General features: G+C 41.8%; 1 protein-coding gene across 2 annotated transcripts in view; it reads right to left on the reverse strand.

The window, feature by feature from the left end:
* Positions 1 to 14,534: 14,534 nt before the first annotated feature.
* Positions 14,535 to 17,383, reverse strand: part of DCX (doublecortin) — a 70,674-nt gene continuing 67,825 nt past the window's right edge. For both annotated transcript variants that reach the window (XM_071569685.1, XM_071569684.1), the window contains exons 6-7: positions 17,014 to 17,108; positions 14,535 to 14,747 (exon numbers count right to left, since the gene is read on the reverse strand). In XM_071569685.1, the coding sequence (XP_071425786.1) occupies positions 14,691 to 14,747; positions 17,014 to 17,108 (152 nt within the window). In that variant the 3' untranslated portion in view covers positions 14,535 to 14,690. The remainder of the gene's footprint in view (positions 14,748 to 17,013; positions 17,109 to 17,383) is intronic.

Below are 17,383 nucleotides of genomic sequence, written 5' to 3' on the forward strand. Positions count from 1 at the left end.
GCTGAAGCTGGTGGCTCAGACGTTGGAGTTTGGACAGGAGCAGGGAGGGGATGTCACTGCCAGGCCAGCCCTCTGTCTCCACAGAGATGTGCCTCCCTGAAGGCTCTGCAGGCTCCGATTGTCCCACTGGTAAGCATGACTGTGACTCTATTCCTGATAACTGCTTATACTGTCCGAAGATATAACATACTTTTCAAGATTTTTCCAGCTCTTCCCTTCCAGATACATCAGTGGCGTTTGTAGCACTTGGTACTTCCTTACTCTCCAGTTAACCCCAGAGAAGCAACATAAATGGAAACTAAATCTTTGCATCATTTGATATGTGCAGGCCAGTGAGAAGCAGACTCCCAATCATCGAGAACTGGAATGTGTCTGAGGTCTCAAGGTGAACTGATTTATGTCAGACATGAATGGGAACTTTTAAATTCCATAGACCTACTTGAGGATAAAGAGTGCAAATTAACAATGAATTATTATTGCAATTTTCAGTGGCAAAGGTGTGTTCATGGTAATTGAAGTCATAATCCATAAAACATTACTCCTGCTCCCTTACACACACAAAGAGTTAATAGTCTTATAAAGATTTAAGACAAGGAGTCCAGTTGTTTGATGCACCATACAGAGCTCAGGTCAGCATAACTCATATTAACCAGACTGCAAACACAGGGTCGAGTACCTACAATTGCAAGTCATTGGAGTTCTCACATACTTTGTGGGCTGTAAAATTAAACCTTTTTGATTTGGCCCTTTAAAAGAAACCAAACAAATACCTGTACTGTGGACTTTTTCAGTGAACATCTGGAGAGTCACATCTGCTTGCAGGTGTGTGTGGGCTGCCTTGTGGTAAAGGTGATACTTGCACGGAAAACTGTACCTTTGAAGTTGGGGGGGATTTGAGGTGGGGGTGAAGGAGCAGGTGAAGAACAAGGTGCAGAGCTCAGACTGCAGGAGAAACCAAGTAAATTATCTGATTTGCTGACTTTTAAAATTGTTTTATTTACAGAAAATATCAGATTAAGCATCAATGCATAAACCTTGAGTTGAAGCTGCAACCTTGTTTGACATTTCATGCAGCAAAGCCAACGGAGCCCAGGCAATGCCCTGCTCCACATGGATCTGGCTGCCATATTTTGAGCTGCAATTCAAGCCAGCAGCCACAAAACACTTGGATCATTTGCAGCTGACAAGCCTGACAGGCACAAAGTGTGTTTTCTTTGATTGGAACCCAATTGCACAGAGAGCAATGGCTGAGCACAAGTTGTGGCCATTAGATCAAGAGACCAGCCAAGGGGTTTCCATCCAGGCCAGAACTTTCATTTCAGTCCAAGCTACTGACACCACACAAGGCTGACACACTTGAACTGGGACCTTTTGGAGCAAACAGTTTTGCTGCTCTGATGAAACAACGTATCCCCAGGATAGCTATGTACATTTCTGTCTAGATCCACGCTGATGTGGAGGAAGGTTGGGCTGTGGAAGCTGAATTTTTGCTCTCATTGACATGGCAGGAAATCTGGAGTGATTTCATATGTGTCAGTGGGATTCCTGCTAAGATGGCAGCATCATTTCAAGTGGTTTGCAGTGCTGGTGGCAGGTTCCACACTACCACCATCTAGGTTTCTTCTGAACCCTCTCTGGAGTCCCTGGAATTGCTGCAATAGCTGCACACAGCAGGTTGGGGGTTTTAAATCTGACATTTTCAGAACATTTTGAGTGGGCAGAAGCATTACCTCCTATGTTTTTTATTGACCTCATCTAACATGTAGGCCCTGGAAAAGCCACCAGTGTGCTTTGATGGCCCTTGGAGTGCATACAGACAAAAGCAGAGTATTTTCTAAAGCAGTTGTTCTGCTTTTCTGGTAACATTTGCTTCAGCTTCAGTTCATGCACATTTGGATAAAGGCTGTTCTGAGACTGTTTCTCTTTTACTGGTTTTATTCTGGGAACTGGAATTTTTTTCAGTGTGGTCTTTCACTGCAAACAGAACTCTACTGTTTGTGTTGCTCTGGCCTGGCCAAGCATGGCATGACCATCACAAGGTGCCAGCACTTGACTGAGTGGGGCAATGTGTTGGTAGCCCTGATGCTGTTTGCCAGTTGGCACAGTGTCTCCTCTGGACCAGTGGGCAAAGAGGACAGCCCTCTCTGGGCTGACGTGTGATTGCCACAGGGGGAAAATGGAGAAAGGGCTCCATCCAAGTGTGAAACACTGGGAAGAATTGGAGCTCTTTCAGAGCAGCCCAATCTATAGCAGGGATGGCCAGAGCTGACTCACCATACTCACTTTTAATTCTGCAGATGTGAAGCAGAACCAAATAGCAAAGTGGCCTGTACTATATAATTATATGAGGAGGTCTAAGCCTTATTATCATTTTTCAGGGATTTCGGGGGAGAATGCTTTTGTCTTCATTGTGGTTCTGACAGGGTAGCTGTGAAAGGAGAACTTGGACCTTTTTCAGGCCCGTGTGGGAAGGAAGGACAAACACAGTGCATCTCTCAAGTCTCACCAAACTTCCCAAAACTCATGTGACACCTCACAGGCTTGCCCAGGCCCTGGATGCCAGGACAGAGTTCAGATGAGGGCCAGATTTTCTGCTTTGAACAGTTTTAACTGCAGTGCTCACATAGGGATAGAGCTGCCCTTACTTGCCCCCTATATAGAGTGGGACCCACAGGGAGCTGATCCCTTTGAAAGAAACAATGGGTCTAATACTGGTTGGACTGCTTCAGTCAGGCAGGTGTGGGTCTTAATTAAGTCAAGGCCATCAAATTTCATCTGCAGTCTCTTTCTTTTCTGTATTTATACAAGTAAGACTGATTTGGGAAAGGTGATGAATCAAAATGAACAAGTACTACTGTAATTCATAAGTCACAGTCACCATACCATTGCCAAATAAAAGCATCAGAAAGGTTTTTATTGGCCTAAATATTGAAACCAAATTTTATTTTTTGAAAATGACATTACACACATCTTGCAAATGTACATTTAGATGAGAAAACAATGGGTAACAAATACTGAGAGCAAAGCTATAAAGTGGACAGGTTCTCTGCTGCATGGCATTGCATTACAAGAATACTCAGACCTGGGATGGTTATTACAAGTAGTAAAAACAGTTCACAACACCTCACAAAAATGGAATTTTTTCCTAGAAAGTCAAATCTTCTAACAAAAGGAAATTCTCTTAAGGGAGAAGAGGCATGGGGGAATAGATGTGTGGGTCTAGGTACACTTTGTGGTTTTGTGGCAGGGCTTTGTGGGGTTTTTTAAAGTCCATTTCTTACAAAATCTGTCTTTGTAAGCGACCCCATCTTTTCCAAGAATTTGACTGTTTTCTGCCCTCCATTGCCAAGAGAACCACAGCTAATACACAAGAAGCCCTGTGTACTCAACTCAGAGCTTGGGAGTGTGGAGGAGTTGTCTACAGAGCCCCTAACAACATAACCCCTGTGTTCCACCCCCCACCCCTTGCGCTGTGTATCCAGGAAAATCAAAAAGTGTGTGCAAACTCCGCAATCAGGGGCCGTGGGACGAGTCCTGAGTGCAGTAGACCCAGGTGTGGAGGCCACGGCCGATGCACCATGTGCCACTTGCCTCAGCTGCAAAGGACCAGCCAGACCTCATTGTTTACCAGAGCTGCAAACTTCCAAAGGTTTAACTTGTTCCCCAGTTCAAGCAGAGGCAAAGGACAGCTGATCTCCACCTGTCTTACCTTGAAATTAGGAGTTTAATCAACATGCCAAGGCAAGGCGCTGTGAGAAATATGTTCCCCGAGAGAACCTGTTGAGAACTGCTTTTCAAACCTCGTTTTATATCATTTTATTTATGCCCAAATCTGCACTTTACAACCACGAGAGAGACAAAGACAGAGTAAGAGAGAGGGAGAAAGAGAGAGAATCTTTCCAGGAGGAAAGGAAGAGCTAATTAAGAAAAGAGAGGTACAGGACCATGCATTTACTCTCAAGAGCTTGTTCACGAGCAAGCTAACATTTCTAACACTACAACCACTCATCTACATCTGTTTGCTAAGTAACTGAGTTCTACCTACAACTAGGGAGCAGAAGGGGTCTTTTTATTTTCTTCCCCCTCCCTTTAAAATGTCAATAAAAATGTTTTCTGTACAAGTTGAATGGCACAAAAGGTGGTTAAAATGCTAAATAACTCACCACGAATGGAGAATGCAAAATTAGTTCAAAACATGCATGGACCGTGTACAGGTAAGCAAGGAATCATTGGCATAAAGCTGCAATATATTACAAGATGATACAGTTGAGATCTTTTGGAATAACCTCTGCTTGTTCTGCCCCTTTGGGAGACTTTCACATAAAAATTCAGCATAAAGGGAATTCAAGGTATATATATTCAAGCAGAAAGTTAACTATGGGCAATGTTACCTGCCTGAAGAGAAAAGCATTTCCCCTACCCTTCCATGCACTCCCCCAAGGTACAAAAGTCAACATGATCAGCTTTGCTGCAGGCTTGCCAAAAAGAAAGGTTAGATAGATCTGGTTTAGGAGAAAAAAAGCACCATTTAAATTAATAGCTCTTTGTACAACGTCATTAATTAAATACCTTATTATTTAAACAAAAACATAGTGAAGTTTACCAATTCCAACAAAATAACAACCAAACACTCACCAGCCCCGTGTCCTCCAAGGTTATGTACACAGAGTTTAAAGTATATCAGCTATACTTTAAACCCAGCTGCCCCTCCAACCCCCACCCACTGAACGACAACAGAAAACACATTGTGGCCTCTCAGTTATATTATATTGCAGCTTTGTTGTTAATGATTAAATCATACAAACTTGATGAATGACTTAAGACAGTAATCTATGATCAGGTTCTGGTTCAGCTGCACTTCCTCCCTCAACACCACCTGCTGGCAGGTGTGCAGCCCCCAGAGCTGCAGGGCCAGGAGCAAAGGCAGTTCCTGATTCTCAGAGAAGAGCAGCATGAATAACTCAGGCTGATGCAATGGGAGCTGCTCACCCTAGTTTGGGATAGGAATTGTGTTTGAGAAAATAGGCAAAGGCTAGGAACAGCAAAGTCAGCAGGCTGATACTCCTTTCCTGTGCTTCCAGACAAGACAGTGTCACAAAATTCAGACTATCATGGAGGGGAATGTGTTGTGATGTCAGAGAATAGAAGAGATTTGGCTAGACAGGTTTCCTCTTTCCAAAAGACCCTGGGTGTCTTCTAAGTGGTGATGGCAGCTGTACACAGGGATAAAGCTGACTGGATCACCCATCATTTAACTAAGAAGCAAACTAACAACAATTTTACATGTCAGAATTCAGCATGTAATTGTAACTCACAGGCTTTCTTGTTCTTACATTCAACATTTGCTTCACCATATCTATAAACACCAATTAGCAGTGCAATTAATTCCCTACACATTCTTCTTTTTAAACAGACCCATCATTAGACATCACACTAAATCTGGAAAAAACTCTTCTGCCATAAAGAGGGAAAAAAAAGGAAAAACAAGCTCTGTGTTCTGCAGCCCGTCAATGACTGTATGGTCAGCATGAGAGGGAGACAGAAGATCACTAGATTTCAATTGCCACCTGCTAAGGGAAATGAACAACAAGTCCATCCATCCCTGCTCTGCAATGTTTGGAAGCAGATGGAGAAAAGCAACCATGCTGGAATCCATAAAAGAACAAAAAACTCCCCAAACATAACCCCAAAACCTTAAAAAAATCCCCCAAGAAAACTAAACCCCACTAAATGTTTCACAGGGATTCTCTGAAGGAAAAATTCATTGTTTCAAGAACTTGACCTGGACCCCTGTTCAGGGTCTATTGGTCCATTACAGAGATTTCCCAAGTTTGACCTTGTGCATGGGTTTCCCAGAACTGGGGAGTTCAGAACCAGGGTTTGGCTCAGGTCCACCCTGGCCAAGTGCCACCAACATGTTTCCTTCTGACTGCATGTGCCAGATGAATCACTGTGCTCTGCAACAACCCCACTATTCAAATGTGACTCAAATTTATCTTGATTTCCTATATAGAACTGTTGCAAATAGAGATGGAAGAACCAGCGTGGATAAAAATAAAAAGCAGCCTTGAGTTTAAATTGATCACCTAAAATGAACTGAACCTTCCTTTTTTGTTCAAGACATTTGGTAAGACTTTTCTCTAAAAACCAAGCCAACCATATATCTCCATTTTGCTTGGTGTTAGCTGGGACTAGAGTAGAAAAATAGTGGTAGAAATAAAAATGCTATTTTTAGTTCCATAAGCCTGCTGGGCTCAGGGTGTGTCTATGGGTAGACTGAAATGAGAGTAAAGTGAGATAAAACCAACACTCTTTAGAACCAGAAAATATGGAGGATACCCTGATTTGCTGATTTTCCTAGTTCAAATTTCAATGCTAAAACTTTCAAGTTATTTCAGCAAACTTTTTCAGCTTTATCATTGACTATAATAAAACTATACAAATATTTCCCATCTATAACTGGCTATTTGAGGTACATACCTCATGGGGTCAGTGAGGTTATCTCTGCAAAGGCTGCAGCTGTCACCCAGGAAACTGAATCTGCACTCAAGCAATCAATCACACAAGAATTATCGACAGTAATCAATCTTTGAAAAAGGAGACCAACCTTGGACAAAATGGATTGAGCTCCCTTAATTGCAAAGGAGCTTCTGCCTGTTTAAAGAAGCAGAGAATTAGGTTTGTTGAGTTTCACTTCTGTTATATTGAGTGTCTGAGAATCTACAGAAACAAAGAGATGTAATCTTTATGCAATGAAAAAAACCAGAAATCTGAGACTACACAGCAAAAAAAAAAGTGTTTAGATACGTCAGTTATTTTGTGTTTCAGGATTAAATTCACAAGCACTGAAATGAAAGGAATACAGAAAAAAAAGATCTTCCAAGAAAACCAGTGTCAATCACAGATCCCCTTGTCCAGCACAGTCTTCCCATTGCTGTATTTATTGGCTGCTGCAGCTCTCACACACACAGCTGGTCATTTCCTGAACAAGATGATCATCAGCCCCTCTGCCCACACAGCAAATCAAGGAAACCTCCTCCAGTAGCTTGTCTTGGCTTTTCACTCTGGTGCAAGTGGGTCGCTACTTTTCCCAGAGTTTGTTGAGTTCCATGGGAAGGGACAGAAGGCTTAGAGGTGCCCCTCACTGTTCTCTTGCTCATGCCCTGCAATTCCCTGGTGTGCCAGGCTTGTCCTTTCTGAGCCAGGGCATGTTGACCATCACTATATATCTGATCTTATACAGAAGAATATAAATAAAACCAAAGCACAGGTTGGTGTTGCCTCTTGGCAGAGGGCTAGATCTTCCTTCTGCATTTTAGGGATGACACATGCTGGCAGGAGAGTTAAACAGGAGCAGGGGAGGAACTTCAAACCAAGTTCTCCTTCCTGCAGCCGGGGGTGACATTATTTCTGCCTTCAGGAGTGGGACACACTGCTGTGGCAGCTTAGGTTGAACCCTGGCTGAGGTACCTGCAGGGGCAAGGACTTGCTCATCAAGGAGTCCCTTCTGTCCAAACCAAGCTGTAGATCCTCAGTTTGCCCTTTGTTTTTCCCTAGAATTTCTCAGCTTTTGTCTTTCATTATTCCCACACATCAATGGCACTGAGTTGCCAGTGCTCCACCTCGTGCTTTCCCTGCCATTCCATTTTCTGTTCAGTTTAAGGTCATTCCATCACTCAGTAATGACTTCCTAACAAATGTCCCCCACTATTCCTCCAAGAAACAAGGCCTTTCCCTTTGTTTCCCTTGACACTGGCCATCACAGCATCTTTCCCTAATTACGCCAACTTTCTTTTTTCAGCTGGCAGACTAATTACTGCAAAGATTGTTAATTCCCTTTCAGCATCCTCCTTCTTCAGTTATTTGAGTGATAAACTGTCAGATCAAGGGAAACTCTGAACTGGCTCCAGAGTCCTGAGTAACAGTTCGTTGAAATAAAGAGCAAGAGCCAGAAGAGGTGAGTTCAAGTAAGTGCACTAAGCAAGGAAACTGAAAGGCAGCTTTCCCTTGTAGCCATCTGGCCATGAATACTTTCTAAACTAGAAGGTTTTCAACAGCAGCTCCTCTGTTTTCTTGATAGAAAGCCACTGAAATAATTAGACTTATTCACTGTTTACAAACAAAAGCCCATATTTTGAATAGCAACATGAATTGCTCCCAATACTTACATGTACATGTAACAAAAAGAGGGGCAGCAGGGGTCTGAATTCAGGTCAGAGGTGGCAATTCCAGATGAGAGAAGTGGGCTGCTGGATGTGGACATGGCCTTGCTCCCAGGGATGTTGCTGGCTCGTCCATGAGCTCTTTGGGGAACTAAAAATGAAGTGTCTGTCTTTCACCACTACTAAAATAATGAAGCCTTTTTACAGCAGTTTTGAGTTCCCCAAGAGATTTGGCAAAGACAATGGACCACAGTTTGCTTCAATAAGGTGCTCAGACTTTGCTAAGTAATGAATAAATCTTTAAAGCAAGCTCTTTGTATCAGCTTATCTCAAAGCACCTTACAAATAGCAGTGTTATTATGGTCAGCCCTTCATGCACTGGCACAGCATGGCACAAGGAAAAGTGATCTGTCCAGAGTTATGCCAAAGCTCTGAAATCCCAATGGCTCTGAAATCCCACTGCTGAATCTAAGTTTGATATTTATTTGCTCAAGAGCTCCTCTATTGGCCAAAAATAGGTGTCGGTATTTTCAACCTTCTCTAAACAGCGTCCTGAGGGATGGATACTGTCTGTGGCCCCAAAGCTCCACATTCCCATCTGCAGATGTAAGTCATACCCTGTTCTGCAACTGCAATTCCATCAAAGAGCTGTGCAATGGCATTGCTGGAAAAAGCCATTCTATCCACCTACTTATATTCTCTGTACATCTCCCCTCTCCCTACTAAAATGTTTTTTTATCAGCTTGGCCTCAGACCTGCAGGCTGAGTCATCCCTTGACTATAGATCTGTTCCAGAGGGAACAAACCACAATGAGGAGGCTTCACACATTACTGGCCCCAGCCTTTCACCTGGAGGCACCCACAGTGAGACACCAACTCTCAAGCCAGGAGCAAAGAAGGAGGGTAACTAATGCAGCAGAACCCAGCCCAGTTCACTCCACAGTGAGGAGCAGCTGCTCTGTGAGACAAAAGACTCAGCTTTAACATTTCCTGAGATACTGTGAAGAGGCCTGCTCAGATTCATACAGATGGGATAGAGGCATCAGCCAGAGGAAACCTATGATTCTGGAAGCAGCAGTTTTCCAGAGCTGGTAGAATAAATGCAAGATAGGCTAAATACCTCAATGATCAAAGTCTGCCCTGTCCCCTTTTGTCAAGGCCATTGTCCCCTAGGCCTTACTGGGCACATGTACAGTTCTGCTTCTGAAGCCCAAAGCATGTTAGAAGGCACTTAAACTCTTAACCTTCTTGGTCTCATTACACCAAGGGGGTGTTTCAGCTGCATCTCTTCTAGGAATCTTGTGTAAAGCACTTGTCCTGTTGCATGGACTGACCTGACTCTTTATCTAGATACACACAAAAAAAGATCTTCATCTTGTGCCATCCATTTGCTTCTACAAAGAACTTCACCAGTCCCAAATACTGTCCCAGCCTGCTTTCATCAGCAACCAGAAAAATAACTTGGAGCCTAAGTTGCCACGTGAAAAAAGGTGTTTTGTTGTGGTCATGATCAGCACCTTGTGTGTGGCAAACACACCTTTATATAGCTTTTTCTGGTTGTGGATTGTCTTAGCTTGAGGAGACAATTTCTAGACTAATTTTATATCTACTTCACTTGGCTACTTTTTATTCCTCTTTCTAAAAATGATTCTGCCTCTACCATAGTAAGAGAACTCTCTGCTACCTTTCCATAGCTGTGGGGTACCACTGAAGTCAGTGCCAAAACCCTCCTGTGCTCTCAGTGCTCTAAGGAAGGCTGATACTGTACAGTCCATACTGTGCCCCTGCAGAGAGGGTGCCACTGCCAGGGATGGCTGTCTCTGGAGCAGTGTCTGTGTAGGGATTCAGCATGGCATTCCACAGCACTTCCACAAGGCGTTCTGGGAAGCCGCGCAAAGAGCAGCGCTGACCATGAAAGAGTGAAAAAGCAAAGACAAGGCATCCTAAAAAATGTCATCAGCATCCATATGGATAAGGAGAAACAAATACTTTAATTCAATTATTTCCTATTGGAAATGCCTGGCTGTAACACTGTTTTGCTGTTAGCCACAACTTTTGGTCCTATCTCCTTTTTTTTTTCCCTTCAAAAGTACTGAACAAGAAAATGAGAGAGAAATAGCAGCTCGACTGAGTGTGTGATTCTTTTGCATGCATGTGTGTGTTAGCTAAGGATGAAAGAGATGTGGAAGTTGTTTTCTAAGCAGAGTTCTTTTTCTATTGCCTATGAAAATAACACAATTAGTGTTTCTAGCTCCTGAGAAGATTATACATAATGTGCAGATATAGGAAACGCAGACTATGGTAGGCAAAAGCTACTTTCAACTCCCACCACAGAGCAAACCAAGGTAAAATCCCATTACCAAAATCTTTCAAAATGACTTCAAGGTGAAGGGTCTTGGTTGACTGTTTAGCTGGTGGAACTGAACTAGCTTCAAATCTTATAACAGATGAGACTTTAACTCAGAAGCTTCAGGATTATAAATGCTTTACAAGTGATAAAAATCCCAAGGCTGAAGATTTTGTTGCATTGCTCTGATCTTCTACAGTCAAGATGATCACCTGAATGCATGAATTCTTAACACATCAGTCAATACTTGGAGGATTGCTCCAATTCCTTCCTAATGACTGTGTGTCTGAAACAGGTATCTTTACTGTGTATACAAATTTGCTAAAATATACTGAATAAAGGCAGATTTCAAAGAAACAAAGCCCTACTACTTTAAGAGTTTCTCCAATTTGTTTTTAAATACTGTATTGTTTTAAAATAATACCATTTCAGTGATTCAATTAGCCTCTGAAAGCACTAAAGGCAGCCTCATGAGGCAAATTAGACAGGGTTTTTATAGAAGAATTAATATGGCAAATCCTCATATCCTGTGGAGTTTTATGTGCTTGTAAAAGTAGAAAAAATATAAAAGGTAAACTGGAGTAGATAGTGGAATTACTATAATCTGCTCCAGGATCTCATAGGGTCAGGAATTTCTATAGTATATTGAAAGTACCTACTAACTCACTGCAGTTCAGGAAAGCTTTCTGACCATACCCAAGCTTAATCTCATGAAAAAGCATCAGGAGTAAAGCATGTGCTAAAATTTCAGCATGTCTTTAAGTTCTTTCCTGAATCAGGGCTGTCCTTATACTTAAATAACTAAGGTCTGATGCCTGTGCACTGTTTCTCTTTGTATTCGAATCTACGTCAGGGATCCTACAAAGCCAAAGATAACTAGTTTTGAATGTATGTAACATTCCACATGCATTTCTGTACAAGAACTCATGCAATATTGGCATTAATACAGACTTAACTATGCTACAGATGAAATGCTCACTGACTTCTACTGCCCAGGCATTTCTACCTAGAAAATTGTATTAAAACTTGGGAGTTTGACCTCATACCCTGTTTTCTTTGTGGTTTCTGCTGGTTTGAATGGCTATTTTTCCCACTGAACAATTTTTTATAATTATTCTATTAGGTCTTTTCAAGGTCCCCCTAATTCCCTGAAGGAATTGTTGGGCTCAGCCCCAGCACAGAATGATCCTCATGCAAACAAACCTCCACTCTCAAAGGAGAACCTACAGGATCAGGCTTTAGAGGTGTCTCTAGGTGCAGCTCAGGAGGAAGGCCCCAGTGATTCCTTAGCATGCTCCACCAGGAAAAGCATCTTCAAATAACCAAACATTGCTTGTGGCAGGAAGGAAAGGAACCACTTCTCAACAGCTACTTCAACAACCATCCATCCAAAGGATCATTCATCCCTTGAGATCCTGCTTTATCTTACACAAACTGCACTCGTGGATACTGGATAAAAGCACATCTCAGATTCCTGTCCTACTCCTAACCACCAGCTCCAGCAGTTCAGGCTGCAAAAAGCAGTTCAGGATAGTGAAGCTTTAGGTTTCCTGGTGAATCTACAGTGAGTGTCCTGTACTGAACATCAAGAGGACCTAGATGTGATTTTTCATGGCTGGTTTCTTAGTTCAGCTGAGGAAAGGTGGCAGAACATGCTAACCCTGACTATGACAGGAATGGTCTGTGTCACTGTGTGACACCACCTCTGACTTGAGTCCAATCTATGGCTACTAGTCAGGGTCCCAGGAAAGGCAGAGACTCAGGGAGGGACTCTGAGATTTCCACCAACAGAACAGAGGGTAAAAGCATGTCAAATTATCTGTCCCACTACAGCTTTTCCTAAGACAAAAGCTCTGATGAATAATATTGTTAGTATAACCATGGCCTTTGACATCCTTATGCTTAAAAAGTCCTGTTTGCTCATGGCCCGTGTCTACAGTAGCACTCACAGGATTAAACAGACAAATATTAGCACCCATAACCGAATCTGCACCCAGAATACTTCAGCACCTTCTGTTAGAGGATCTGAAAGCACTTTACAAATGTTAACCAACGTGGCCTCACAACCCCCAGTGAGGTAGAACAGCGTTGTCCCTGCAGGGACAGACAGACAAATTGAGGCACAGGGTTACTAAGAGACCTGCTCCCATTCAGACACTGAATTTAGCAATGCCAAGGGCTGAAAGTTGTCCTGGCTACTGCACCTATGCTTTGTCCACACCAGCATCCTTTCCCCACAAACTTTCAACATGAGCCCTTAGCCTTTGAACTAACCCCAGGATTTTATTTACAATAGATTAAAAGATCAATTAGCAGTTGTGCAGTCAGAAAGTTATTCAATTAAATGAAGCTATTAGTGAGAACAAATGACTTCTGGTGCAAAACTCTGGGTATAAATGATCATGCACTAAGACTACTGGGTGCAAATTTGGTGCATGATAACTCTGACCCCTTGATAATTCCCAATCCTGGCCTCTCTCTGATAAATCTCTTTTTAAAGTTGCATTATATGTAAGATCACATGCACCTCTAAAGATGCAGCCTGTACAGATTGTTTCATACCAGCAATGCAAGCAAACAAAACATGGAGTGGCTTAGGGAACAACCCAGCATTCATGTAGCATCAAACCTCACAATGATAGAATTCGTTCTAATCACAAGGGGTTGCAAGACAATAGGGGCCTATGCTGAAAAAAAAAAGGCAAATAGAGGAACCAAGAAAGATTTGATGGCACAGATTTCATAAGGTTCTGTAATAATCAGTTTCATCAAGGCTTATTCCATGAGGAAGGGAGACAGTGTCAGCTGGCCTATGACAAAGCTTCACTGTAGTAAAAACCACCAGCCCTGCGTGAAGAGATGAACTTTGCATTCTGTAGGAGTCACTACTGATCAATAAAAGCAAAAAGTTTCTCTAAATACAGCAAGTTTCTTTTTATCAGATAGAAGAGTTTCTGAAAATATGGAGTTTTACAACACCCCAAAATTCCATTTGTTACAGAAGTAGAGAATCTGGCCATAGTTAGGAATACTGAAGTGTAAAAAACCAAATACGTAGTCTTAAACATTACAAAAACTATCAAAACATTCAATATTTTGAATGGACCTTTTTTATTTCCCCTACATGTGTCTATTTTGGCAGTGATGACAAGATTTCTAAACTGAGTTGCTGTTATTATTGTTCTTCAGTTGTGGTAGGTTTTTTTTGTACTTTTTTTTTCTGAACGTGTTTTTTAAACAAAAGAAAATTACCAGCTTTTATAAAAAAGAAGGAGCTTGAATCCTTACTTCCAAAACACAGATACAAGGTTTTCCTTTATAAAAAGTGTATTGATTTTTTGCTATAAAAAGTGGGTGTCAAACCTGAAAACAAAATCTCACAGTGTTTTCAGTGTTGGCTGTTCACAAGGCATTACTGTTACAAACAGAGATAGAGAGATACCATAAGGGAGGTATAAATATTTCCTACCAGCTAACAGTACCATTGGATTGTTTGTGGAAGGTGTTCCACACCAGCTAACTCAGATGATTTATGGGTTTTTTGCTTATTTAAAAAAAAATCCCAATAGTTGAATAATTTGAATTGTTGTACTAACCTTACTTAGCATCTTACACAATCATTCCTAATCTCAGCCAAACTTCTGCTGGCATATTAAGCATCAAACTGGTAGGTAATTTCCCTTCCTGCCCTCCAAAAATAACAGTGCTAGTTAGTATGCAGGTGCTAAATTTGGGCTGTAAATGAGGAACAGGTGAGCTGGCAAACGCTGGCAGTTTGGACAGGTGGAGAATATAATTTGCTCTACTTGAGCTTGTAAACTGGTCAGCAAGGGATCCATTTACACACTTCCAGGGGAACTACTTTACTATCACTAGGAAAATTACATAGCTGCAGCAGAAGAAGAAATAATAGAGGAAAATGGGAAATGCACAGAAATGCCCCAAATTTCTCACAATGTCCATTTTGCATCCCTGTAACTCAGATGAATGGTATCCCTCTATCTCTATAGACTGGTAGGTGTTGATTTGTGGCACAGAGGATAAATCACAGAAAAAAAATGACATATAACTGTGTGTCCTTTGATTTGAAAGCACCAGTCACCTATCTGCTTATTTTGGCAGAAGTACTTCACTGTATCTTAGACAACGCTTGCAATATGGACATTTAGCTCCATGTCGCTCTACATGGAATCTCCAAGGGAATCAGAGTCATCCAAAGACAGAGGCAGATACAAGTCCTGTAGGGAGAAAGAACAAAATGTTAACTCTCACAATCAGTTTCCACCTTTGGCCATGCATAAGGAAGCAGCTGAGTGGCCCAATTCTGTGCAGTTGGTAGGGACAGGGTGGAAGACTTGTGCACTGGTTACTGGACTGGGCTGACCAGTCGTCCAGGGAGCCCAAGGCTAAAATCAAGACTCACACAGTGCAACAAGAGCATCTTGGTGCCAGAAGATGCCTGTTCAGGGATAAGTTTGAGAAGTGATTTTTTGTTGTTTGTGGATTGGTGTGTCCATTTCAGCACAGGACCATGCCTTAAACAGGTCTCTTTGAACCTAAATCCACAATAAAGAGCCTTACCCCGATTTGACAGCGACCTTCAGGACAAATCTCCCGGAAAATTACATGTACCATGATTCAGTCCTTATTTTAAGTCATTTCTGATCGATGAGAAGGGTTAAGAAAATAATCCCAAGTTTATCATTTGGATCAGATGCTGAATGTAAAGCTTTTCCAAGGTCCTTTTATGAGATAACCATCTTATTTCACTTCCTCAAAGTTCTGCATGGAACCACCTCAAGGGCTAACACTCTCCTGGGACGTGTTTGGACCCTGACCAGGGTAATAACTGTGAGCAAAATGAATTAAAACCCAAATAGGAAGGAAGGAAACTCACAGAAATCTTGATATAAGAAGAGGTAAAGAGGACTTTGTGGTGTACTCAACTTAAACATTTATCATTTGAGCTTTAAGGGGGGAAAAATATTATTTCATCAGAAGCAGGAAATTGCTCCTGGGAGAAAGACAATGATGCATGAATATTCTGGTAACCTAAAATGCTGCATTTGTGTTTGCTGATTGGCTTAACTTAGTGGAGAAAATAATATTGGATCAGCTTTGCCCTCAGCAGTCACCATCTATTACAAATGTTTTCAGGGCTTCTTTGGGAAAGGTCATAAACCAGCCAGCTGAAAGCATACATAAAACATTAAAAAGGTTGAGTTTTACTTATCTTTACCAGGCAGTAAATCCTCATCTCCAATGTTTTAAATGGAATAGTGTTTGGAAAGCATTTTAGGTCCTTGTTGCTGAAGCAAAGGATGCAGTTTACAGCATTACTTCTGCTGAATACCCACAAGTAATTGTTGAATTTAGACAATGGGCCAGATTCTGTTCTCAGTTGTAAATTAATAATAAATATGGACATATTATGTTAAAATTAGTTCATTTCCAAAGACCTAGACTGAGCAGCTGAGATCAGAGCGAAGTTCTGAACAAAACAGACTTCATTTGGATTCAGCCCCTTGTTAACCAAAATGAGTTCAGCCATGCAATTTAGCCCACAGCACATTCCATGTGGCTGCTGACTACAAAACCTCAGCACTACTGGAATTTTTAAACTACTCTTCCAGAATTTCAAGTCAATGTTTGCAAAGTCCCAATCAGGATGAGAGGTTCATTCTAATTATTAAAGAGAAATCCCTTTGACCTTCTCTCATACCTACATTTATGTCCAAGTTCCAACTTCCATATCAAGTGAAGACTGTAGGAAGCAGCACTGTGGCTATTCCAGAAATGCAAAGGCCCATGGAAATGAAAGTCTGAACTCAGCACAGAATGACACTGAATAACAGGAACTGAAAAAGCTGTGACAGCTGGTGTACCCTTTAAATAAATCAATACATGAATTATCTATAAGCCAGCACAGGTTTACCGATCTCTACTAGGATGCTGTGCTACCTGTAAGGCACACTGTGAACAGGGAAATCAGCTACTGTTGCAGAACACAATTACCACACCAGCTGTAAAAAATCACCTGGTTCCTGTAAAACAGAGCATGCCCTTAAATAATTAAAAAAAATAAATTCTTGAGGAGCATCATTAAAGTGATGTCTTAGAGCTTCAGTTACATGTTTTGCTTGTGCTATTTAATGGACCAGATGTGCCAACACTTGAGGCTTTTCAAGGGAGGAGGATTTATATGAAACCATATCCATCAATAACTTTTTCAAATAGTGATACAAGCTCAAAGTTCTCTCTTCTGATCCACCTGGATGATCTCCAGCACACATTAATAACTCCAGGAGAGGAAACAGGCCAGTGAGTTGTTGCTCACCATCTTTTGGAGCCTGAAGTGACAACCCTCTCAGATAAAGGGCCAAACTCCACTGTTTCAACATAAGGAGTTGTGCTTCCACAGAACATGGCCATGACTTCAATGGCACACAAATCTGAGGGGACTAAGGCAGAAACAGGTGTAGTAAGGTATAAGAAACGTAATACCTTGTGCTTACGGAGGCTCCCTGGGCTGGTGGGTGTGGAGATCGGGGACTGCTTGGATTTGGGTGTCGACAGCTGACTGCTTGAGGTCCCATTCGCTGGCAGAAAACAAGACAGAGGCTAGAGGTCAGACAAGCCAGGGGAAGATCTTCCTCCTTTGGGGAGATCAAAGGTCTCCAAACATTTAACACAGAAACATTGTGGTTTATTCATATTAGGCAGGAGAAAAACACCAACCAAACACCACGGCTATTAATCTAACTCAAGGCTTTCAGCTGGTCAGGGTAATAGACTGCAAAATACAGTGGAATACAAAATAAATTGAAGGAACAGTATTTTACACAGGAAACATTCACAAAATTGATCCAAGATA

This window comes from Pithys albifrons, chromosome 14, assembly GCF_047495875.1.
Source record: "Pithys albifrons albifrons isolate INPA30051 chromosome 14, PitAlb_v1, whole genome shotgun sequence".
Taxonomy (NCBI): domain Eukaryota; kingdom Metazoa; phylum Chordata; class Aves; order Passeriformes; family Thamnophilidae; genus Pithys; species Pithys albifrons.